Source organism: Hypanus sabinus, chromosome 4 (genome assembly GCF_030144855.1).
Source record: "Hypanus sabinus isolate sHypSab1 chromosome 4, sHypSab1.hap1, whole genome shotgun sequence".
In the NCBI taxonomy this organism is placed as follows: domain Eukaryota; kingdom Metazoa; phylum Chordata; class Chondrichthyes; order Myliobatiformes; family Dasyatidae; genus Hypanus; species Hypanus sabinus.
Window position 1 is genome coordinate 5,506,610 of NC_082709.1, and position 26,682 is coordinate 5,533,291.

The 26,682-nt window shown below is 42.7% G+C and overlaps 1 protein-coding gene across 1 annotated transcript in view; it reads left to right on the forward strand.

Annotated features, from left to right (window-relative positions):
• The window catches only part of LOC132392450 (inactive dipeptidyl peptidase 10-like), a 905,047-nt gene that overhangs the window by 423,639 nt on the left and 454,726 nt on the right, over window positions 1–26,682 (forward strand). Inside the window, exon 5 of the mRNA XM_059966307.1 lies at window positions 5,762–5,836. Coding sequence (XP_059822290.1) covers window positions 5,762–5,836 — 75 coding nt within the window. The remainder of the gene's footprint in view (window positions 1–5,761; window positions 5,837–26,682) is intronic.

Sequence of the window (26,682 nt, forward strand, 5' to 3'; positions counted from 1 at the left end):
TTCCCTTCTCCAGCTCTGTATCACTTTTGCAAATCACCTTTCCAGCTCTTAGCTTCATCCCACCCCCTCCAGTCTTTGCCTATCATTTTGCATTTCCCCCTTCCCCCACTACTTTCAAATCTCTTACTATCTTTCAGTTAGTCCTAACAAAGGGTCTCGGCCCAAAACGTTGACAGATGCTTCTAGATGCTGCCTGGCCTGCTGTGTTCCACCAGCATTTTGTGTGTGTTGTCTGTCCTGAGGAAGGGTCTCGGCCTGAAACGTCGACAGTGCTTCTCCCTGTAGATGCTGCCTGGCCTGCTGTGTTCCACCAGCATTTTGTGTGTGTTGTTTGAATTTCCAGCATCTGCAGATTTCCTTGTGTTTGCTAATTCTGAAAATGTCTTGGGTTAAGTGGAAACAAGGTAATGAAAAGATGTTTTCAGTCACGACTGTGCATTGTAAGTAAAATAGATTATAGATAATAATGACTTCAGTGTCTTACAATTCATCAGGACCAGCTGCCGAGAAATAAAAGAAAAAAAAACAAAACATGTAACAGTTTAGTCATGATTTGTAAAATGAAAGTTCAGACGTTTTGTATGTGCAAACTGATTATCACAGAATATAGAACATACAATGTCCATCTTCCCCATGTTCACGTGTGCCTATCTAAACATCTCTTAAAAGTTTCTAATATAAATGTCTCTTCCACCATACCAGGCATCCATCGCTCTCTAATTTTAAAAACTTGCCACTCACATCACCTCTCACCTTCAATGCATGCTCTCTGGTAATAGACATTTCTACTCTAGGAAAAAGATACTCCCCGTCTACCCTACCTATGCCTCTCATATTCTTATAAACCTCTATCAGATCTCCCCTCAGATTCTGCAGCTCCAAAGAAACAACTCAAGTTTAGACAGTCTCTCGTAATAGCACGTGTCCTCTAAACCAGGCAGAATCCTAGTAAACCTCTTCTGCACCCTCTCCAAAGCCTCAACATTCTTCCTATAGTGGAACAACCAGAACTGTACGCAATACTCCAGACATAGCCTAACCAGAGTTTAATAAAGTTGCAACATAACCTCTTGGCTTTTGTACTCAATACCTCAAAAATTAAAATAAACTGATATTATTAAGTTAGGGTATGTTGAAAATAAGTTTATGATGGAGAAAAATCAACAATTGTCCATTACACAGAGAAAATGAAATTAACTTAGAAAAATATAATCCATTCACTTCCTATAATTATCAACAAATCAATGGAAGGAGTTATTGATTATTACATTAAGTAGCATCTAGTCTCTAACGGTTGGTCTAGTGACAGGGTGGAGATATATCAAGTCAAGTCAAGTTTATTGTCATTTTGACCGTAAACTGCTGGTACATTACACAGTAAAAAGAAAACAACATTCATCCAGGTCCCTGGTGTCTCTACCAAAGGAGGTGTAGCACATGCTTAACTCCCTGAGCAGGGTCATGTGAAGCATGGGACCAGGTGGTGAATAGTCACATGAGCAGATCTCAAGTCCTGCTTATGCAACCACTGACATCAGGCAGACAACCTCTGAAGAGTATTGATAATGGCTGGGGTCACCCATCTTGTAAAGACCCTGCCCAGGAGAAGGCAATGGTAAACCACTTCAGTAGAAAAAATTACTAAGAACAATCATGGTCATGGATAGACCATGATCACCCACGTCATATGACAAGGCTCATAGCGAATGGACAAATACTCTATTAAATAGAAACATAGAAAATAGGTGCAGGAGTAGACCATTCGGCCCTTCAAGCCTGTGCCACCATTCAGTATGATCATGGCTGATCATCCAACTCAGAACCCTGTACCTGCTTTCTCTTCATACCCCCTGATCCCTTTAGCCACAAGGGCATATCTAACTTCCTCTTAAATATAGCCAATGAACCAGCCTCAACTGTTTCCTGTGGCAGAGAATTCCACAGATTCTCCACTCTCTGTGTGAAGAAGTTTTTACTCATCTCGGTCCTAAAAGGCTTCCCCTTTATCCTTAAACTGTGACCCCTTGTTCTGGACTTCCCCAACATCGGAAACAATCTTCCTGCATCTAGCCTATCCAATCCCTTTAGAATTTTATACGTTTCAATAAGATCCCCCCTCAATCTTCTAAATTCCAGTGAGTATAAGCCCAGTCAATCCAGTCTTTCTTCATGTGAAAGTCCTGCCATCCCAGGAATCAATCGAGTGAACCTTCTCTGTACTCCCTCTATGGCAAGAATGTCTTTCCTCAGATTAGGGGACCAAAACTGCACACAATACTCTAGGTGCGGTCTCACCAAGGCCTTGTACAACTGCTGTAGAACCTCCCTGCTCCTGTACTCAAATCCTTTTTCTATGAATGCCAACATACCATTTGCTTTTTTCACTGCCTGCTGTACCTGCATGCCCCCCCTTCAATGACTGGTGTACAATGACACCCAGGTCTCGTTGCAACTCCCCTTATCTTAATTGGCCACCGTTCAGATAATAATCTATTTTCCCTAATCAATATGCTTATCCACACTTCATTTAGATTGTACCAGAAAGATGTAATATTCTATTACAGACCTGAAGCCGGTGTAGGCAAGTAATTAACAGTGGGAGAAAGATGACAGCAGTAACTCTTAACATCAAGTTAGTCTTTCAATATGAGTAAAATCCTGAACAGATAACAAGAACATTTAGAGGGTGAACCCTCCAGCAAGTCACAGCTGACAAAATAAATTAACTATTCCTGTTAACAGCCATTTAAAAACCAGCGTTTTTTTATTTTATTCTAGATGTGATTTCTGTAGCCACCAAGGGATGAATGATATTTACATTTCAGGGAAAAAGGAAGGGACAGAGAGGAGTGACTGAATGGGTGAAAGAGTGTACTTAATGCCAGCAAAGAACAAAAGAGGAAAAGAAGAGTGAACAGAAGAAGAACAAAAAGAGTAAACACGGGGAAGTCTGTGGATGTTGGAAATCCAAAGCAACACACACAAAATGCTGGAGGAACTCAGCAGGTCATGCAGTACCTACAGCAATTAATAAGCAGATGATGTTTCAGGCAGATACCTTTCCTAGGACTGGAAGTGAAGGGGGAGACACCAGAATAAAAAGGTGGGGGTAGGGGAAGGAGGCTAGCTAGATGGCGATAAGTAGAAGTCAGGAGGGTGGGAAAGGTAAAGGGCTGGAGAAGAAGAAATGCCTGCTGGTAGTTTAAGTCAGGGATGTTCAGTGTTTGGAATTATTGATCTCCAGAAAACTGTAATGTCCCTAGATGGAAAATGAGTTATTGTTCCGTGAGCTTCCGTTGAGCTTACAAGGCAAAGGGAATGAGTCATCGACAGTGGCATCATAGTCGAGGTGAGGGAAATTCCAGTGGATGCTCTGATCTTTCTAAGACATGTTCTGAACTAGTCGAGAGGGGTTTTGGCTTCAATTTTAATTCAATTGTTGAATCTGATTAAACAGTGGAGGTCTTCTCGCTTGAGCTCAGCCATTGTCCATGTCCTTGCCTTGACTGGTATGGTAATGATGTATGATGTCTGCTGTGAAAATTAAAAACAGCAGGCATATTTTCCAAGTCTTGATAGTTCCTTCTACTTCCTATTGCTGTCAGGCCTTATTTTTTTCATATTTTCAGAATCCCTTTGTCACGGTCAAGGTTTGTTTCGTTTATCTGGTTGCCCTTGATAAGGTGGTGTTGAGCCACATTCTTGAACTACTGCAATAGCCAACAGCATTGCAGTGCTCCCACAATGCTGTTGGGCAGAAAGTTCCAGTAAAAGGTCATTCACACTTTCACAAATACTTGAGATTAAGCAGTTCACCTCGTCCTGGATAGCATTACAGTTCTTGAAAATTATTTGGAGCTGCATTCATCCAGGAAAATGAAGAGATTTCATCATCCTTCGTACACACATTAAACCTGTGCCTAGCAGGAGGGGAGGGCTGGGATGTAAAGAAGCATGTCACTCACCAAATGATGCCAGGTGTCTTGTGGTGCAGCGAGTTAGGCCACAGCCTCACAGCAACAAAAATCTGTGTTCAGTCTTGTTGTGTACTATCAGTGTGGAGTCTGCAAACTCTCCTGTGACTTTGTGAGTCTGTTCAAAGAGTTTCCTTCCACTATCCAAAGAAATGCCTGCTGGTAGTTTAATTTGCACCTGAAAGTAATCCCAAATGTGTCAGTGATTGTTAGAATATAGGAAATGGATTGATGTAGGGTTAGTGTAAATGAGTAGTAAATAATCACTGCAAACTTAATGAGTGCAGCAGCCTCTTTCTGTGCTAGGTCTCTAGGATGTCTGACCTGTTTCTGTAGCTGTAGCATTTATGAATTATCTCAATGAAGTTTCATGTGAGACTGGGGCTGAGGGGGAAATGGGTCAGCCATGATGAAATGGTGGAGCAGACTTGATGAGCCAAAGGGCCTAATTCTGCTCCCATATTTTATGGTCTTATGGGCAGGTCCTAATTTGCATGTCCTATATCACTGCTTCTAAAAAAAATGTGAGAACATGTGATTCTATTCCACAGTCTTTTTCACCTCCAATTCATTTTAAGAATGATTGCTTCTGCCACAGTTTTCCTCTCTTTTAACCAATATTGACTGATTTTAAGCTTAGTTTTAACCAGCATAAGCACACCTAGACTGGTTGACACAATTGCCAAATAACCTACACCGTGTTTTTTTGAATTCATTGATACAAACAAGCAGTAACAAGGAAGGATATTTGTACGCATCAGTTACTGCACTTGTTTTGGTAAATTATTATATTTAACCATGTCAAAATTCCAAACATGAAAGAAGTTTTCATATTAATTTCTACTACTATTGAAAAATGAAACCTATCAACATTCTCAGGACAAAATGTGTACATTGGACCGGGAAGGTGTGTATTCAACTCTTCTCTTAAAGCCAAGTACATTTTTCATTGTTTTCTGCATTCAACATGAGAAAAAATACACCCCAATGATGTTGCTTCAAGGAATCTGTTACACTTTCCAGTGCTTAAACATTCAAAGGGATTACTTACATTCCCATGACTTCTGTAACTCATGAATTTTCTGTGCTTTTCACCTTGTTTTAGCAATTCAACTGTTTCAGTGATCTAAAGCAGATTGTAGTCTTGTGGTTTTGAAGTTCATTCTTTATAAATTCACTTTGATGTGAAGTTTTAGGCAGTACATTGGTACCAACAGGAGGTGAATTTCTAGTCAACCGCCTTTTCAGAATTGACGTGCAATCTTACATCATTGTGGAAGCCACAGACAAAAAGCTATTCTAAACAGACATGTTCTCAGAAACGATGAGTGTGTCCAGCGCTTGACAGCTGATATATTCACTACTTATGAATAATTTCATGCATTTTGATGTCTTTCGCCACCAAGAGAAAAACACAATGGAAATAATGAAGCAAACTATAATGTGATACAGAGAGCTCAGGACAATAAAATCTTCATTATTTAGACAATAATTCCCCAGGTGTTTACTTTTACTGTGGTGGCAGAGTGTTTTAAAGATCCAATGCCTTCTTTGACAGTGAAATATATTGCATACATTATACAGTCAGAGATAACTGAAGTCACAAGTCTTACTCCATCTTGCAGCAGAAATATCAACTAACTACACAGCTGCATACCAAGTGAATCAATGCCATAGGTTTTCCATGAGAAGAAAATCTGAAATGATTTGTTTTTCTTTTGATAAAACTACATTCCTATTTTAAAATTATTAATCACTTCACCTGATTTGTGTTCTTCATTTTCTAGGTAACTTTTAAAGCAACAAAATACTCTGTCTCCCCAGATCTCAGATTTGTTCTTCTTGCATATGATGTCCAGCAGGTAGGACCCAGTTTAAGTGCATAAAGTAGAAGCATTGAATTAGTTGTCTCTAATGTGCCTTGTTTACTGATGTCACACACATACCGTGTAAGATAAAGATGTCAGAACATGCAGGACATTCCCAGCTATTACTTTGTCTGATTATTTAGGTTATTGTCCTGAAAATGAGGATACATATACTTAATGGATTTTTACAATGTAAATTATTCTTGTTCTTTCCTGCTTCTGAAATGAAGATCTGCTTTTGTGTTTGTTCTGGGTAAATCCTAACAGAGAAAGGAGATGAAGAAATGTAATGACTGTACACTTTAATAGGAACAATGTCAGTTTTGCTGTTTCCCGGTTGTTTCCATTGGTTTAGAACGAATTTGAAGAGCCTCTCTAATAATCTAGTTTGTTATTTTCACTTTTTTTTTAGCACTACTATTTGAAATAATTTGAAGAGCTTCTCTAATAGTCTAGTTTGATTTTTTACCGTTTTACATAGTGGTACCGTTGGCTGCAGGAATTCCAGAGCAATACACACAAAATGCTTGAGGACAGCATATATGGAAATTATTAAACAGTCAATATTTCAGGCTGAGACCCTTCTTCAGGATTTGAAAGGAAGGGGGAAAAAGCCAAAATACAGAAGTGCTGGGGGCAAGGAGGTAAGCTAGAAAGTGATGGGTGAATCCAGGTGGGGAGGAAACATAAAGGACTGGAGATGAAGGAACCAGAGAGGAGAGGAGAGTGGAGTTAGGCGAAAGGGAAGGAGGAGGGAACCCAAGGAGAGGTGATAGACAGGTGAAAAGAGGTAAGAGGCCAGAGCGGGGAATAGAGGAAGAGGGAGGTGGAGGGAAAAAAATTACCGAAAGGAGAAACAATATCCACTCCATCAAGTTGGTGTCCTTAGTTTAAATTGCCTTAAATATTCTCTGTGCATGGCATAAATGATGACTGATCTTGTTCTTTTGCCTGTTCTGAGCTCTGCTTGGAAAAGAAAAATATTAGCATCATGGAGGGTAACAAAATAACAAGATTAAGGAAAATCTCAGTTTATTTTATATGTATGTTAAGAATAAGTGTGCCTGTTCTTTCTCATTTTCTGGACAGCCTTTGTAGGTAACAAGCTACTGCCAGACATGATAATATTATTAAGTTCCAGGCAGTTATATTTTCTGTAGAAAATTCTTTGAGTGTTACCATTTCAGGCCCATGGAGAGACAAAGGAGTAATCTATGTGTTGAGCCAGAGGATTTACACCAGGATTTAATTGTATTCATCTCCTCTGTATTAACGAGAAAAACACTTGAGTTTGCAGAATTCCATGAGGGGGAGAGATTTTTTCAAATATTATTACTAAAAGAGAAGACATAGTTGATATCTTACTGGGCATAAAGGTGGATAAATCCCCTGGGCCTGATGAGATATGTACCAGGCTGTTATTGGAGGCCAGGAAGGACACTGCTGGAGACATAACAGAGATTTTTAAATTTTACAACAGGTGCGGTGTCAGGTGACTAGCTGCAGTTACTGAGGTACCTTTATAAAATGAAACAGGGCAGATGATGGGCCAATAATAACCATTAGCAGTTAGCACAATGCTTTACAGTACTGGAGATTGGGGTTTAATTCCTGCCACTGTCTGTAAGGAGTTTGTACATTCTCCCTCTGACCATGTGATTTTTTACTGTAATGAAGCAAATGTTTAGCAAACATTTACACTGAATCATGTTAAGTATAAATTTGGCCAAATAATTTAAAGTTTGGCCAGAATGATAGGACTTCAAGAAGAAACATAGAAATTCTACAGCACAATACAGGCCCTTTGGCCCACAAAGTTGTTCCGAACATGTCCCTACCTTAGAAATTATTAGGATTACCCATAGTGCTCTAGTTTTTTTAAGCACGTACCTATCCAAAAGACCCTTAAAAGACTCTATTGTATCCGCCTCCACCACCGTTGCCGGCAGTCCATATGACAAGTTTGTGATCCTCTTGGAGGTTTAAAAAGAAAATAAAGGAGAAGCCATAGGGATATTGAGGAAATAAATTTGGAATTGTAAAGTCCTGATGGCTGAAACCACAGTTGCAAATAGTGGAATAGAATAGAGAAGGAATTTGTCCAAAACCTTAACTGCTATGACAAGTTCAGTTCAGTGCAATAAGAGTAAACATGAAAAGCATGGTTCTTTGTAAAATTGTTGTATATACTCTTCAGGAAATGAAGATAAAACAAAACCAGCTATAGCTGCAAAGAATTTATATTTTAAATTAACATTTGTGTTGAACTTAAACCTGTAGAATGAAGAACTATCTTTAATTTTGATATTGTTGTCTAATCAAGGCTGTGTATGATTATACCATTTCAATTAAGGTAATTGATACGTAACTTACATCTTGAGAGATTTTATTCCCTGGAAAAGATAGCTATTAAACAACAAAGCTGACTAAAAGTGTTGGTAAAATCTAGGAATATTTTGATGAGGTGAAATCAAAAGTTTATTTCAACAGATTGGTGATTTAGTAATTGGAAGGCATATATTTAAAATCCCTTCTTTAAAGAAAGCTAATAGAATAGTTAAATGCAGAAAGTTTACAGGTATTACTTCAGCAAAGCCAATAACTGGTAGAAGCAGGATCAATAATAGCCTTTGAACAAAATCACCAGTAAGAACTTGAAAATAGTATGTAAAAGCTTTGTTGGAATGATAGTATATTCAGCTATTTAATGTGAGGGTAAACTCCTGAACTCAAAAGAAGATTTTAAGCCCTATTTGATAAGTATCAATATTCACCCTCACTATTGTGAGGTTGTACTGTATAAAGCTACTCTTCAAAGACTATCCTACCTTCCTATCTGCTCCTTGCAATGAGGTCTAGCAATCAATGCTCACTATTGAGTGTTGGGTTCCCCCTCCCTGTGAAGGATGAAGGAGGAGGTACTTGCAGCTAACAAAGTAGATTAAATACAGATTATTTTATTTTTAATGATTAGATTTAGATTTCTACATGTTTAGATTTAGATAAATTGTTCTTAACACACATTTGAAACTCACAGAGGATTTCTGATTTATAAAAGACATCAGGATTCCAAAAGATTTATAAACTACAAAGGATTTCTAAACGCAATTACAATTCTTACAAACTAAAAGAACATACAATGAGTTACAGACAAACGAGTCATTCATTGCAGAAACCGAAGGTAGAGAAATGAATTTTAGTTCTTTTTTCTGTCACCCCATTTTTTCCTTGACATTCCGTGGGATTCCCAATGCTTTCTAATCTTCATACTAGCTGCTACTAGTTGATATTAAATCAGATAGCTCTGCTGGGTCAAAGTAATTCACACAGGTGGTCTAAAAGCTTCTCGAAACAGAACCCAGATACCCAAAGACATACTGTGAGGGATGACTGACCGAGTACACAACCCAACTATTGGTCGATCAACTATTCTTGTGAGTATGATTGATGTGCTGTGACAAAATAAACCCAGTCCAGAACCATCCTTGATTGCTATCACAATGGTTAAAATAACATAGCTGTAGCCGCCTGGTTTGATGTTGGCCAAATAACAGAACCTCATTGCGTTATGTTTGGCTGCTGCAGACCTGAACATCTCATGGTCACTTCACTTTGTTGTGTGCATACATCTACTGATGCTTCTGGACACATCATCAGTGATGTTTCTGGAATCATCGGGTGTTTCGGGTCTTTCAACATCATACACCCTTCCCCAGGTGACCCAGCTGGGGCTGATCAGACCCCAGCTTGTGTCCAGATGGCTAGCTACACATGACTCCATGGCTCCCCTCTCTTGAGCCACAGCCACCTTGAGGCCCTCTCTGCCACATCGGTGGTACTGCGGATGGCTCTCCTCTTCCTCTCTCCCTCGATGCCCAAATTGCTGAAGGCTCTGGATAAGGAACGGGCTGCGAATCCCCTACAACCAACTTCCACTGGGAGACACCTCGCTCTCCATCCAGCCTGCTGGCAGTTGCTGACCAGTCCTGTGTACTTAGATAGCTTCCTTTCAAAGGCCTCTTCCAAGCGATCTTCCCATGGGACCGTCAGCTCCAGCATCACCACCTGCTTCGTAGACTCAGACACAAGGACAATGTCTGGTTGCAGTGTGGTGGCTGATGTGGTTGGGGAACCTCAGCTGCCTTTCGAGGTCCACCAACATCTGCCAGTCCCTTGCAGAGGTCAGGATACCTGCCGATGTTCTTTTGGCGGGTATTGGCTGCTCCCCAGCTCTTACAAAGGCAGTGGTCTGCTTGGTGGGTCGGGACCGCTTCGCCCAATCCACTCCTGCGCTGATGGCTTCAGCGATGGTTTTCAGGACCTGATCATGCCTCCATTGGTACCACCCCTCACCAAGTGCCCTTGTGCAGCTGCTGAGGATGTGCTCCAGGGTTCCTCGCTTGGAACACAGTGAGCACGCTGATGACTCTGCTTTGTAAAACACCTCTTGAGCAGCCAATCCCTGATGTGAAATTTACATTAGCAAGTGAAGACTGGTTCTTATTTGCAACAAGAATCTAAGCAAGGAATAACGGTTAGAAGATTAATTTTGTCACAAACAACTCTGACTCTTTGGAAAGATTATGCTGTTGTGCTAGGAAATTGAGGCTAGTAATAATCTTCTCAGGCCCTGGAAAGACCAAAAGACCATAAAATCTTGGGAGTAGAATTAGGCCATTTGGCCCACCAAGACTGCTCCACCATTTAGTCATGGCTGATCCTTTTTCTTCAATCCTCAACTCCACTCCCTAGCCTCCTCTGGTAACCTTTGATGCCATGTGCAATCAAGAACTTATCAAGCTTTGTTTTAAATGTACCTAATGACCTGGTCTCCACAGCTGCCTGAGGTAATACATTTCACAAATTCATCACTCTCTGGCTAAAGAAATACCTTCACTTATCTTCTTTAAATGGACATCCCTATTTCCTGAGTCTGTGCCCTCTTGTCCTAGACTAGCCCACCATGAGAAACATCCCTTTCATATCTACTCTGTCTAGGCTTTTCAACCTTCAAAAGGTTTCAATGAGATCACTCCTCATCCTTCTTAACTTCAGCGAGTACAGACCCAGAGCTATCAAACATTCTACGTATGTTAATCCTTTCATTCCTGGAATCGTCCTTGTGAACCTCCTCTGAACACTCTCCAATGCTAGCACATTTTCTCCCTATCAAATTTCAAGTTGAACTCAATCACTGCCTCCCAAAGGTTCATTTTAACTTAAGCTCTATAATCACATTTGCTTCATTTCATAACACCCAGTCCAGTATAGCTGGCTCAACAACAAACTTCTCTATAAAGCCATCTTGTAGGCATTCAACATACTCACTCTCTTGAGATCCATTACCAACCTGATTTTCCAAATTGACCTGCATGTTGAATCTCCCACAACTATGCTAACATTGCTATTTTGACAAACTTTTTTTCTATTTCCTGTTGTAGACTGTGGTTCACATCCCAGCTACTGTTGGGAGGCCAGTATATGATTGTCATCAGGGTCCTTTTACCCTTGCAATTTCTTAACTCAGCCCACAAGGATTCAACATCTCTCGATCCTATGTCACATCTTTCTACTGATTTGATACCACTCAGACAGACAGACAGACATACTTTATTGATCCCGAGGGAAATAGAGATGGCTCTGACCTTTCTTGTAGAAAGCCTCAGTGTTCTTTGACCAGTCCAGTTTATTGTCCATTCGTATCCCCAGGTATTTGTAATACTCCACTATGTCCACACTGACCCCTTGGATGGAAACAGGGGACACTGGTGCCTTAGCCCTCTTCAGGGCTTCTTTACCAACAGAGCCACACCACCCCATCTCCCTTCCCTCCTATTCCTCCGATGTAACATGAACCCTTGGATATTTAGCTCCCAACTATAAGAACTCTTCAGCCATGATTCAGTGATGGCCACAACATCATACCTGACAATCCGTTATAGTGCAACAAGATCATCCACCTTATTTCTTATACTCTGTGTATTGGGATATAACACTTTGTGTTGTATTTGCTACCCTTTTTGATTCTGCATCCCTAATACACTGATACTCACCCTGATAGCTGTAATGTTGTCCTATCATCTGCCTGCCCTTTCTGACAGTCTGACTGCTTTTTTACCATCTGTGCTATCCTGAGTCCCTTCACTCTGGTTCCTACCACCCTGTCAAATTAGCTTAAACCTTCCCCAACAGCTCTGACAAACCTGCCCTCAAGAACATTGGTCTTCCTCGGATTCAGATGCAACCTGTCACTTTTGAACAGGTCATACCTCCCCCAGAAGAGATCCCAATGATCGAAGAACCTGAGGCCCTGCCCCTGCACTAACTTCTCAGCCACACATTTATCTGCCAAATCATCCTGTTTCTACCCTCACTGGTGTGTGGCACAGGCAGCAATCCAGAAACAACTACCCTTGAAGACCTGCTTCTCAGCTTTCTACCTAGTTCTCAAAATTCTCTTTTCAGGACCTCTTTGCTTTTCCTTCCTACGTCATTGGTACCAATATGTACCAAGACATCTGGCTGCTCTCCCCCTTCTCCAAAATGCTGATCCAAGATGTCCCTGAAAATGAATATCCATCACATTAGAAGGAGTAGCACAGGAGAAATGGCCCATTGTGCTATAACAGCCTAAAATTAAATTGCCAATACATACAGTAATACTACTCAAAGCCTTCCTTTAGAATTGAATAGTCCTAGAAGTCTTATGTTCCTTGATTTCTCTAAGAGCATTCTCAAAAAGCTTGTGACATTTCATAAGACCATAAGACAAAGGAGCAGAATTAGGCCATTTTTAATCTGGTCCAGCAATCTATCATGGCTGATATATCATCACTCTCAACCCATTCTCTTGCCCTCTCCCTATAACCTTTGACACACTGACTAATCATGAGCAGATCCTTTCCCCAGCCATTTCATTTAATAAACATCATACAATTTAGCAAGCATGGGTCATATCTTCAAAACCATCTAAAATAAGTAAATACTATTACATTGCAATCTTCATCAAATTAACACAACAGTCTCAGAAATTATTGCAAATTCATAAACATAATTAACATTTATTGCTTTAAGAATGATTTGTTAGAAGAAACATAATAATATCTTTTCCATAGTGATAGCAAACTAGTTTAAACGTTCCCCTAGCATTGCGAAAGTATCCTAAAAGTTCCCAGGTTGCAGCAAACAGCATTTTCTCTGAAAAGACCTGCAGCAGCTCTAACAATCTAATGTACCAAGGAGATTCTGTGAGATGTAACACCTTTACGACCCTTGAGCTGTGAACCTGTCACTGATGTTTTAGACTTGGCTAATGCCAATGATGTCTGCAGGTTTTAATACGTGGCTCATGTGTCATGGTCAATTCTTTGTGCTTAACTTATGTGATAGAGATGGTTCACAAGAGATCCAAAAGGAACATAAAACAATGGAACAGAATGAAGTAACTTATTCATCGAGTCTGCTCTGCCACTCAGTCAGGGCTGATAGGTTTCTGTAAATATTGACACTATTACTAATCAAAAGTCTATCAGCCACCACTTTAAACATTCCCAATGATTTCACCTGGACAGAAAACTGTAGCAATCAATGCCTTCCTGCTAAGGAAAATCCTCCTCATCTTGTACACCTTGATCAAGATACGTATCATCCTCCTTTGCACCAAAGAGAAAAACCCAAGCAAACTCACCCTATCCTAATGAGTTATGCTCTCTAATCCAGGCATCCTGTCCTCTGCACACTCAATAAAGCTTCCACATACTTCCAAAAGAGAGAAAACCAAAACTGAACACATATTACAAATGCAGTGTAACCAAAGTATGGATCTTGAACTCAATCCCCAACTAATAAAGACCCACACACCACATGCCTTAATAACCACCCTTTCAAATCGTGCCACAACTCAGAGGGAGCTACAGATGTGAACTCTAAGATTCCTGTTCCTCCACAATCCACATTGATCTCCCTGAGATTCCTGTTCCACCACTCTCCACATTGATCTCACTGAGATTCCTGTTCCTCCACACTCCACATTGATCCCCCTAACATTCCAGTGCATCCACACTCCACACTGATCTCCCAAATATTTCTGTTCCTCCACACACCACATTGAACTCCCTGAGATTCCTGTTCCTCCACAACCCACGTTGGTCTCCCTAAGATTCCTGTTCCTCCACACTCCACATTGATTTCCCTGAGATTCCTGTTCCTCCAGACTCCACATTGATCTCCCTAAGATTCCTGTTCCTCCACACTCCACATTGGTCTCCCAAATACTCCTGTTCCTCCACACTCTACATTGATTTCCCTGAGATTCCTGTTCCTCCAGACTCCACATTGATCTCCCTAATACTCCTGTTCCTCCACACTCCACATATATCTCCTATCGTTCCTGTTCATCCACACTCCACATTGATCTCTCTGAGATTCCTGTTCCTCCACACTCCCCATTGATCCCCCTAAGATTCCTGTTCCTCCACACTGCGCATTCATCTCCATAAGATTCTGGTTCCTCCACACTCTACATTGATCTCACTGAGATTCCAGTTCCTACACACTCCACACTGACTCCAATAGGATTCCTGTTCCTCCGCACTCCACTTTAATTTCTCCAAGTTTCCTGTTCCGCCACATTCCACATTGATCTCCCTGAGATTCTTGTTCCTTCACACTTCACATTGATCCCCCTGAGATTCCTGTTCCTTCACACTCCACATTGATCTCCTTAAGATTCCTGATTCCCCCACACTTCTCATTGATTTCCCTAAGATTCCTGTTCTTCCAATCTCTAAGTTGATCTCCCGCAGATTCCTGTTCCTCGCACTCCACATAGATCTCTCTGAGATTTCTCTCGCTCCGCACATCAAATTGATCTCCCTGAGATTCTTGTTCCCCCACATTCCACATTGATCTCGCTAAGAATCCGGTTCCTCCACACTCCACTTGTATCACCCTGAGATTCCTGTTCCTCCGCAATACACTTTGATCTCTTTAAGATTCCTGTTCCTCCACACACCACATCGATCTCCCTAAGACACCTATTACTCCGGACACCACATTGAACTCCTTAAGATTCCTGTTTTCTTAGGGAGATCAATGTGGAGCATGGAGGAACAGGAATCTTAGGGATATGAAAGTGGAATGTGGAGGAACAGGAATCTTAAAGAGATGAATGTGGAGTGTGGAGGAACAGGAATCTTAGCGAGATCAATGTGGAATGTGGGGGAACAAGAATCTCAGGGAGATCAATGTGGAGTGTGGAGGAACAGGAATCCTAGGGGGATCAATGTGGATTGTGGAGGAACAGGATTCTTATTGGAATCAGTGTGGTATGTTGAGGAACAGAAATCTTAGGGGAATCAATGTGGAGTGTGGATAAAAAGGAATCTCAGGGAAATCAGTGTAGAGTGTGGAGGAACAGGAATCTCAGGGAGTTCAATGTGGTGTGTGGAGCAACAGAAATCTTAGGGGATATATGTGGAGTGTGGAGGAACAGGAATATTAGGGGATATATGTGGAGTGTGAAGGAACAGGAATCTCAGAGAGATCAATGTGGAGTGTGCAGGAACAGGAATCGTAGGGGGATCAATGTGGAGTGTGGATGAAACGGAATCTCAAGAGATCAATGTGGAGTGTGGAGGAGCAGGAATCTTATGCAGATCAATGTGGAGTTTTGATGATCAGGAATCTTAGGGAGACCAACGTGGAATTGGTCTGTTCCTCCACACTTGACATTGATCTCCTTGAGATTCCTGTTCATACACACTCCACTTTAATCTCTCTATGATTCCTGTTGCTGCATATTGCACATTGATCTCCCCAAGATTCCTGATCATCCACACTCCACATTGATCTTCCTAAGACACCTGTTCCACCGCAATCCTCATTGATCTCCTTAAGATTCCTGTTCCTCCACGCTCCACAATGATCTCCATAAGATTCCTGATCCTCCACACTCCACAATGATCTCACTGAGATTCCTTTTCCTTCACACTCCACATTCATATCCCTAAGATTCCTGTTCCTCCATGCTCCACATTGATCTCCTTAAGTTTCCTGATCCCCTACACTTCACATTGATCTCCCTATGATTCCTGATCATCCACACTCCACTTTGATCTCCATAAGATTCCTGCTCCTCCACATTCCACATTGATCTCCCTGAGATTCCATTTCCTCCGCACTGCACATTGAACTCCTTAAGATTCCTGTTCCTCCACACTCCACATTGATCTAACTGAGATTCCTGTTCCTACGCACTACACATTGATCCGCCTAAGATTCCTGTTCCTCCACCCTCCACTTGGATCTCTCTGAGATTCCTGTTCCTCCACACTCCACATTGAACTCCTTAAGATTCCTGTTCCTCCACACTCCACATTGATCTAACTGAGATTCCTGTTCCTACGCACTACACATTGATCCGCCTAAGATTTCTGTTCCTCCACACTCCACTTGGATCTCTCTGAGATTCCTTTTCCTTCACACTCCACATTCATATCCCTAAGATTCCTGTTCCTCCATGCTCCACATTGATCTCCTTAAGTTTCCTGATCCCCTACACTTCACATTGATCTCCCTATGATTCCTGATCATCCACACTCCACTTTGATCTCCATAAGATTCCTGCTCCTCCACATTCCACATTGATCTCCCTGAGATTCCATTTCCTCCGCACTGCACATTGAACTCCTTAAGATTCCTGTTCCTCCACACTCCACATTGATCTAACTGAGATTCCTGTTCCTACGCACTACACATTGATCCGCCTAAGATTCCTGTTCCTCCACCCTCCACTTGGATCTCTCTGAGATTCCTGTTCCTCCACACTCCACATTGAACTCCTTAAGATTCCTGTTCCTCTACACTCCACATTGATCTAACTGAGATTCCTGTTCCTACGCACTACACATTGATCCGCCTAAGATTTCTGTTCCTCCACACTCCACTTGGATCTCTCTGAGATTCCTGTTCCTCCACACTCCACATTGATCTCCTTGAGATTACTGTTTCTCCACACTCCACATTGATCTCCCTGAGATTCCTGTTCCTCCACACTCCACATTGATCTAACTGAGATTCCTGTTCCTACGCACTACACATTGATCCGCCTAAGATTCCTGTTCCTCCACACTCCACTTGGATCTCTCTGAGATTCCTGTTCCTCCACACTCCACATTGATCTCCTTGAGATTCCTGTTTCTCCACACTCCACATTGATCTCCTTGAGATTCCTGTTCCTCCACACTCCACATTTATCTCCCTGAGATTCCTGTTCCTTCACACTCCACTTTAAGCTCTCTAAGATTCCTGATCCTGCACATTGCACATTGATCCCCCTAAGATTCCTGTTCCTCCAAACTCCACGTTGATGCCCCTAAGATTTCTGTACCTCCACTCTCCACATTGATCTCACTAAGATCCCCTTTGCTTCCACTCTCCACATTGATCTCCTTAAGATTCCTGATCCCCCACACTTCACATTGATCTCTCTCAGATTCCTGTTCCTCCAAACACCACATTGATCCCCCTAAGATTGCTGATCCGCCACACTCCACATTGAACTCCCTGAGATTTCTGTTCCTCCGCATTCCATATTGATTTCCCTAAGATTCCTGAACATCCACACTCCACATTCATCTCCATAAGATTCCTGCTCCTCCACATTCCACATGGATCTCCCTGAGATTCCTGTTCTTCCACACTCCATAATGATCTCTTGAGATTCCTGATCCTCCACACTCCAAATTGATCTCCATAAGATTCCTGTTCCTCCACACTCCACATTGATCTCCCTGAGAATCCTGTTCCTTCACACTCCACACTAATTCCCATCAGATTCCTGTTCCTCCACATTCCACATTGATCTCCCTGAGATTCCTGTTCCTCCACACTCCACATTGATATCCCTGAGATTCCTGTTCCTCCACACTCCACATTGATCTCCATAAGATTCCTGTTCCTCCACACTCCACATTGATGTCCCTGAGAATCCTGTTCCTTCACACTCCACATTGATCTCACTGAGATTCCTGTTACTCCAAACTGCACATTGATCTCCCTAAGATTCCTGTTACTCCAAACTCCACATTGATCTCCCTAAAATTCCTGTTCCTCCACATGCCACATTGATCTCCCTAAGATTCCTGTTCCTCCATGCTCCACATTGATCTAACTGAGATTCCTGTTCCTACGCACTACACATTGATCCGCCTAAGATTTCTGTTCCTCCACTCTCCACATTGATCTCACTAAGATCCCCTTTGCTTCCACTCTCCACATTGATCTCCTTAAGATTCCTGATCCCCCACACTTCACATTGATCTCCCTCAGATCCCTGTTCCTCCAAACACCACATTGATCTCCCTAAGATTGCTGATCCGCCACACTCCACATTGAACTCCATAAGATTCCTGTTCCTCCACACTCCACATTGATCTTCCTAAGATTCCTGTTCCTCCATGCTCCACATTGATCTCCCTAAGATTCCTGTTCCTCAACATTCCAATTTGATCTCCCTGAGATTCCTGTTCCTGCACACTTCACATTGATCTCCCTAAGATTCCTGTTCTTCCACACTCCACATTGATCCCCCTAAGATTCCTGTTCCTCCACACTCCAAATTGATCTCACTAAGATTCCTTTTCCTCCACACTCCACATTGATCTCCCTGAGATACCTGTTCCTTCACACTCCACATATATCACCTAATATTCCCGTTCCTCCACACTCCACATATATCCACTAAGATTCCTGTTCCTCCACATTCCACATTGATCTCCCTGAGATTTCCGTTCCTCCACACTCCATATTGATCTCCCTAAGATTCCTGATCCTCCACACTCCACATTGATCTCCCTGAGATTCCCGTTCCTCCACACTACTCATTGATCCGCCTAAGTTTCCTGTTCCTCCACACTCCACTTTGATCTCTGTGAGATTCCTGTTCCTCCACTCTCCACATTGATCTCTGTGAGATTCCAGTTCCTCCACACTCCACATTGATCTCCCTATGATTTCTATTCCTCCACACTTGACATTGATCTCCTTGAGATTCCTGTTCATACACACTCCACTTTAATCTCTCTATGATTCCTGTTGCTGCATATTGCACATTGATCTCCCCAAGATTCCTGTTCCTTCACACTCCACATTCATAGTCCCAAGATTTCTGTTCCTCCACTTTCCACATTGATCTCTCTAAGATTCCTGATCATCCACACTCCACATTGATCTTCCTAAGACACCTGTTCCACCGCAATCCTCATTGATCTCCTTAAGATTCCTGTTCCTCCACACTCCACATTGATCTATCTGAGATTGCTGTTCCTCCACACTCCACAATGATCTCCCAGAAATTTCTGTTCCTCCACAGCCCACATTGATCTCCCTAAGATTCCTCATCCTCCACACTCCACATTGATCTCCCTGAGATTCCTTTTCCTTCACACTCCACTTTCATATCCCTAAGATTCCTGTTTCTCCATGCTCCACATTGATCTCATTAAGTTTCCTGATCCACTACACTTCACATTGATCTCCCTATGATTCTTGATCATCCACACTCCACTTTGATCTCCATAAGATTCCTGCTCCTCCACATTCCACATTGATCTCCCTGAGATTCCATTTCCTCCGCACTAGACATTGAAATCCTTAAGATTCCTGTTCCTCCACACTCCACATTGATCTAACTGAGATTCCTGTTCCTACACACTACATATTGATCTGCCTAAGATTCCTGTTCCTCCACACTCCACATTCATCTCCGAGATTCCTGTTCCTCCACACTCCAGATTCATCTCCGAGATTCCTGTTCCTCCACACTCCAGAAAGATCTCCATAAGATTCCTGTTCCTCCACACTCCACATTGATCTCCCTAAGATTCCTGTTCCTCCACACTCCACATTGATCTCCCTAAGATTTCTGTTCCTCCACTCTTGACATTGATCTCCTTGAGATTCCTGTTCATACACACTCCACTTTAATCTCTCTAAGATTCCTGTTGCTGCATATTGCACATTGATTTCCCCAAGATTCCTGTTCCTTCACATTCCACATTCATAGTCCCAAGATTCCTGTTCCACCGCAATCCTCATTGATCCCTTTAAGATTCCTGTTCATACACACTCGACGTTGATCTCCCTGAGATACCTTTTCTCCACACTCTGCATTGATCTCCATAAGATTCCTGTTCCTCCACACTCCACATTGATCTCCATAAGATTCCTGTTCCTCCACACTCCACATTGATCTCCCTAAGATTCCTGATCATCCACACTCCACATCGATCTTCCTAAGACACCTGTTCCACCGCAATCCTCATTGATCTCCTTAAGATTCCTGTTCCTCCGCACTCCACATTGATCTCCATAAGATTCCTGTTCCTCCACACTCCACATTGATCTCCCTGAGATTCCTGTTCCTTCACACTCTACACTAATTCCAATCAGATTCCTGTTCCTCCACATTCCACATTGATATCTTTGAAAATCCTGTTACTCTAAACTGCACATTGATCTCCCTAAGATTCCTGTTACTCCAAACTCCACATTGATCTCCCTAAGATTCCTGTTCCTCCACACTCCACATTGATCTCCCTAAGATTCCTGTTCCTCCACACTCCACTTTGATCTCTGTGAGATTCCTGTTCCTCCACACTCCAGATTGATCACCCAATGATTCCTGATCATCCACACTCCACAATGATCTTCCTAAGACACCTGTACCACCGCAATCCACATTGATCTCCTTAAGATTCCTGTTCCTCCACACTCCACATTGATCTCCCTGAGATTCCCATTCCTCCACACTACTCATTGATCTGCCTAAGATTCCTGTTCCTCCACACTCCACTTTCATCTCTGTGAGATTCCTGTTCCTCCACTCTCCACATTGATCTCCTTAAGATTACTGTCCCTCCACACTCCACATTGATCTATCTGAGATTCCTGTTCCTCCACACTCCACATTGATCTCCCTAAGATTTCTGTTCCTCCACTCTTGACATTGATCTCCTTGAGATTCCTGTTCATACACACTCCACTTTAATCTCTCTAAGATTCCTGTTGCTGCATATTGCACATTGATTTCCCCAAGATTCCTGTTCCTTCACATTCCACATTCATAGTCCCAAGATTTCTGTTCCACCGCAATCCTCATTGATCCCCTTAAGATTCCTGTTCATACACACTCCACGTTGATCTCCTTGCGATACCTTTTCTCCACACTCTGCATTGATCTCCATAAGATTCCTGTTCCTCCACACTCCACATTGATCTCCCTGAGATTCCTGTTCCTCCACACTCCACATTGATCTCCCTAAGATTCCTGTTATTCCAGACTCCACATTGACCTATCTGAGATTCCTGTTCCTCCACACTCCACATTGATCTCCCCAAGATTCCTGTTCCTCCACACTCCAGATTGATCTCCCTAAGATTCCTGATCATCCACACTCCACATCGATCTTCCTAAGACACCTGTTCCACCGCAATCCTCATTGATCTCCTTAAGATTCCTGTTCCTCCGCACTCCACATTGATCTCCATAAGAGTCCTGTTCCTCCACACTCCACATTGATCTCCCTGAGATTCCTGTTCCTTCACACTCCACACTAATTCCAATCAGATTCCTGTTCCTCCACAATCTACATTGATATCCCTGAAATTCCTGTTACTCTAAACTGCACATTGATCTCCCTAAGATTCCTGTTACTCCAAACTCCTCATTGATCTCCCTAAAATTCCTGTTCCTCCCCACTCCACATTCATCTCCCTGAGATTCCTGTTCCTCCACACTCCACATTCATCTCCCTGAGATTCCTGTTCCTCCACACGCCACATTGATCTCCCTAAGATTCCTGTTCCTCCACACTCCACATTGAACTCCCTAAGATTCCTGTTCCTCCACACTCCACATTCATCTCCCTGAGATTCCTGTTCCTCCACACGCCACATTGATCTCCCTAAGATTCCTGTTCCTCCACACTCCAAATTGATCTCCCTGAAATTCCTGTTCCTCCACACTCCAGATAGATCTCCATAAGATTCCTGTTCCTCCACACTCCAAATTGATCTCCCTGAGATTCCTGTTCCTCCACACTCCACATTCATCTCCCTGAGATTCCTGTTCCTCCACACGCCACATTGATCTCCCTAAGATTCCTGTCCCTCCACACTCCAAATTGATCTCCCTGAGATTCCTGTTCCTCCACACTCCAGATAGATCTCCATAAGATTCCTGTTCCTCCACACTCCACATTGATCTCCCTAAGATTCCTGTTCCTCCACATTCCACGTTGATCTCCCTGAGATTCCTGTTCCTGCACACTTCACATTGATGTCCCTACGATTCCTGTTCATCCACATTCGACATTGATCCCCCTAAGATTCCTGTTCCTCCACACTCCAAATTGATGTCACTAAGATTCCTGATCATCCACACTCCACATTGATCTTCCTAAGACACCTGTTCCACCACAATCCACATTGATCTCCTTAAGATTCCTGTTCCTCCACACTCCACTTTGATCTCTGTGAGATTCCTGTTCCTCCACACTCTAGATTGATCACCCAATGATTCCTGTTCCTCCACATTTGACATTGATCTCCTTGAGATTCCTGTTCATACACACTCCACTTTAATCTCTCTAAGATTCCTGTTGCTGCATATTGCACATTGATTTCCCCAAGATTCCTGTTCCTTCACATTCCACATTCATAGTCCCAAGATTTCTGTTCCACCGCAATCCTCATTGATCTCCTTAAGATTCCTGTTCCTCCACACTCCACATTGATCTCCCTAAGATTCCTGTTCCTCCACACTCCACATGTATCTCCATAAGATTCCTGTTACTCCACACTCCACATTGATCTCCATAAAATTCCTGTTCCTCCACGCTGATCTCCCTGAGATTCCTGTTCCTTCACACTCCACACTAATTCCAATCAGATTCCTGTTCCTCCACATTCCCCATTGATCTACCTGAGATTCCTGTCACTTCAAACTGCACATTGATCTCCCTAAGATTCCTGTTACCCCAAACTCCACATTGATCTCCCTAAAATTCCTGTTCCTCCACAATCCACTTTGATCTCCCTAAGATTCCTGTTCCTCCACACTCCACATTGATCTCCCCAAGATTCGTGTTCCTTCACACTCCACATTCATAGTTCCAAGATTTCTCTTCCTCCACATTCCACATTGATCTCCCTGATTCCTGTTACTCCAAACTCCACATTGATCTCCCTAAAATTCCTGTTCCTCCACATGCCACATTGATCTCCCTAAGATTCCTGTTCCTCCACACTCCACATTCATCTCCCTGAGATTCCTTTTCATTCACACTCCAAATTCATATCCCTAAGATTCCTGTTCCTCCACATTCCACATTGATCTCCCTGAGATTCCTGTTCCTCCACACTCCACATTGATCTCCATAAGATTCCTGTTCCTCCACACTCCACATTGATATCCCTGAGTTTCCTGTTCCTCCACATGCCACATTGATCTTCCTAAGATTCCTGTTCCTCCATGCTCCACATTGATCTCCCTAAGATTCCTGTTCCTCAACATTCCAATTTGATCTCCCTGAGATTCCTGTTCCTGCACACTTCACATTGATCTCCCTAAGATTCCTGTTCATCCACACTCCACATTGATCCCCCTAAGATTCCTGTTCCTCCACATTCCACATTGATCTCCCTAAGATTCCTGATCCTCCACACTCCACATCGATCTCCCTGAGATTCCCGTTCCTCCACACTACTCATTGATCCGCCTAAGTTTCCTGTTCCTCCACACTCCACTTTGATCTCTGTGAGATTCCTGTTCCTCCACTCTCCACATTGATCTCTGTGAGATTCCAGTTCCTCCACACTCCACATTGATCTCCCTATGATTTCTATTCCTCCACACTTGACATTGATCTCCTTGAGATTCCTGTTCATACACACTCCACTTTAATCTCTCTATAATTCCTGTTGCTGCATATTGCACATTGATCTCCCCAAGATTCCTGTTCCTTCACACTCCACATTCATAGTCCCAAGATTTCTGTTCCTCCACTTTCCACATTGATCTCTCTAAGATTCCTGATCATCCACACTCCACATTGATCTTCCTAAGACACCTGTTCCACCGCAATCCTCATTGATCTCCTTAAGATTCCTGTTCCTCCACACTCCACATTGATCTATCTGAGATTCCTGTTCCTCCACACTCCACAATGATCTCCCAGAAATTTCTGTTCCTCCACAGCCCACATTGATCTCCCTAAGATTCCTCATCCTCCACACTCCACATTGATCTCCCTGAGATTCCTTTTCCTTCACACTCCACTTTCATATCCCTAAGATTCCTGTTTCTCCATGCTCCACATTGATCTCATTAAGTTTCCAGATCCACTACACTTCACATTGATCTCCCTATGATTCTTGATCATCCACACTCCACTTTGATCTCCATAAGATTCCTGCTCCTCCACATTCCACATTGATCTCCCTGAGATTCCATTTCCTCCGCACTAGACATTGAAATCCTTAAGAATCCTGTTCCTCCACACTCCACATTGATCTAACTGAGATTCCTGTTCCTACACACTACATATTGATCTGCCTAAGATTCCTGTTCCTCCACACTCCACATTCATCTCCGAGATTCCTGTTCCTCCACACTCCAGATAGATCTCCATAAGATTCCTGTTCCTCCACACTCCACATTGATCTCCCTAAGATTCCTGTTCCTCCACACTCCACATTGATCTCCCTAAGATTTCTGTTCCTCCACTCTTGACATTGATCTCCTTGAGATTCCTGTTCATACACACTCCACTTTAATCTCTCTAAGATTCCTGGTGCTGCATATTGCACATTGATTTCCCCAAGATTCCTGTTCCTTCACATTCCACATTCATAGTCCCAAGATTTCTGTTCCACCGCAATCCTCATTGATCCCTTTAAGATTCCTGTTCATACACACTCGACGTTGATCTCCCTGAGATACCTTTTCTCCACACTCTGCATTGATCTCCATAAGATTCCTGTTCCTCCACACTCCACATTGATCTCCATAAGATTCCTGTTCCTCCACACTCCACATTGATCTCCCTAAGATTCCTGATCATCCACACTCCACATCGATCTTCCTAAGACACCTGTTCCACCGCAATCCTCATTGATCTCCTTAAGATTCCTGTTCCTCCGCACTCCACATTGATCTCCATAAGATTCCTGTTCCTCCACACTCCACATTGATCTCCCTGAGATTCCTGTTCCTTCACACTCTACACTAATTCCAATCAGATTCCTGTTCCTCCACATTCCACATTGATATCCCTGAAAATCCTGTTACTCTAAACTGCACATTGATCTCCCTAAGATTCCTGTTACTCCAAACTCCACATTGATCTCCCTAAAATTCCTGTTCCTCCACACGCCACATTGATCTCCCTAAGATTCCTGTTCCTCCACACTCCACATTCATCTCCCTGAGATTCCTGTTCCTCCACATGCCACATTGATCTCCCTAAGATTCCTGTTCCTCCACACTCCAAATTGATCTCCCTGAGATTCCTGTTCCTCCACACTCCAGATAGATCTCCATAAGATTCCTGTTCCTCCACATTCCACATTGATCCCCCTAAGATTCCTGTTCCTCCACACTCCAAATTGATGTCACTAAGATTCCTGATCATCCACACTACAGATTGATCTTCCGAAGACACCTGTTCCACCACAATCCACATTGATCTCCTTAAGGTTCCTGTTCCTCCACTCTCCCATTGATCTCCCTGAGATTCCCATTCCTCCACACTACTCATTGATCTGCCTAAGATTCCTGTTCCTCCACACTCCACTTTCATCTCTGTGAGATTCCTGTTCCTCCACACTCCAGATTGATCACCCAATGATTCCTGATCATCCACACTCCACAATGATCTTCCTAAGACACCTGTACCACCGCAATCCACATTGATCTCCTTAAGATTCCTGTTCCTCCACACACCACATTGATCTCCCTGAGATTCCCATTCCTCCACACTACTCATTGATCTGCCTAAGATTCCTGTTCCTCCACACTCCACTTTCATCTCTGTGAGATTCCTGTTCCTCCACTCTCCACATTGATCTCCTTAAGATTACTGTCCCTCCACACTCCACATTGATCTATCTGAGATTCCTGTTCCTCCACACTCCACATTGATCTCCCTAAGATTTCTGTTCCTCCACTCTTGACATTGATCTCCTTGAGATTCCTGTTCATACACACTCCACTTTAATCTCTCTAAGATTCCTGTTGCTGCATATTGCACATTGATTTCCCCAAGATTCCTGTTCCTTCACATTCCACATTCATAGTCCCAAGATTTCTGTTCCACCGCAATCCTCATTGATCCCCTTAAGATTCCTGTTCATACACACTCCACGTTGATCTCCCTGCGATACCTTTTCTCCACACTCTGCATTGATCTCCATAAGATTCCTGTTCCTCCACACTCCACATTGATCTCCCTGAGATTCCTGTTCCTCCACACTCCACATTGATCTCCCTAAGATTCCTGTTATTCCACACTCCACATTGACCTATCTGAGATTCCTGTTCCTCCACACTCCACATTGATCTCCCCAAGATTCCTGTTCCTCCACACTCCAGATTGATCTCCCTAAGATTCCTGATCATCCACACTCCACATCGATCTTCCTAAGACACCTGTTCCACCGCAATCTTCATTGCTCTCCTTAAGATTCCTGTTCCTCCGCACTCCACATTGATCTCCATAAGATTCCTGTTCCTCCACACTCCACATTGATCTCCCTGAGATTCCTGTTCCTTCACACTC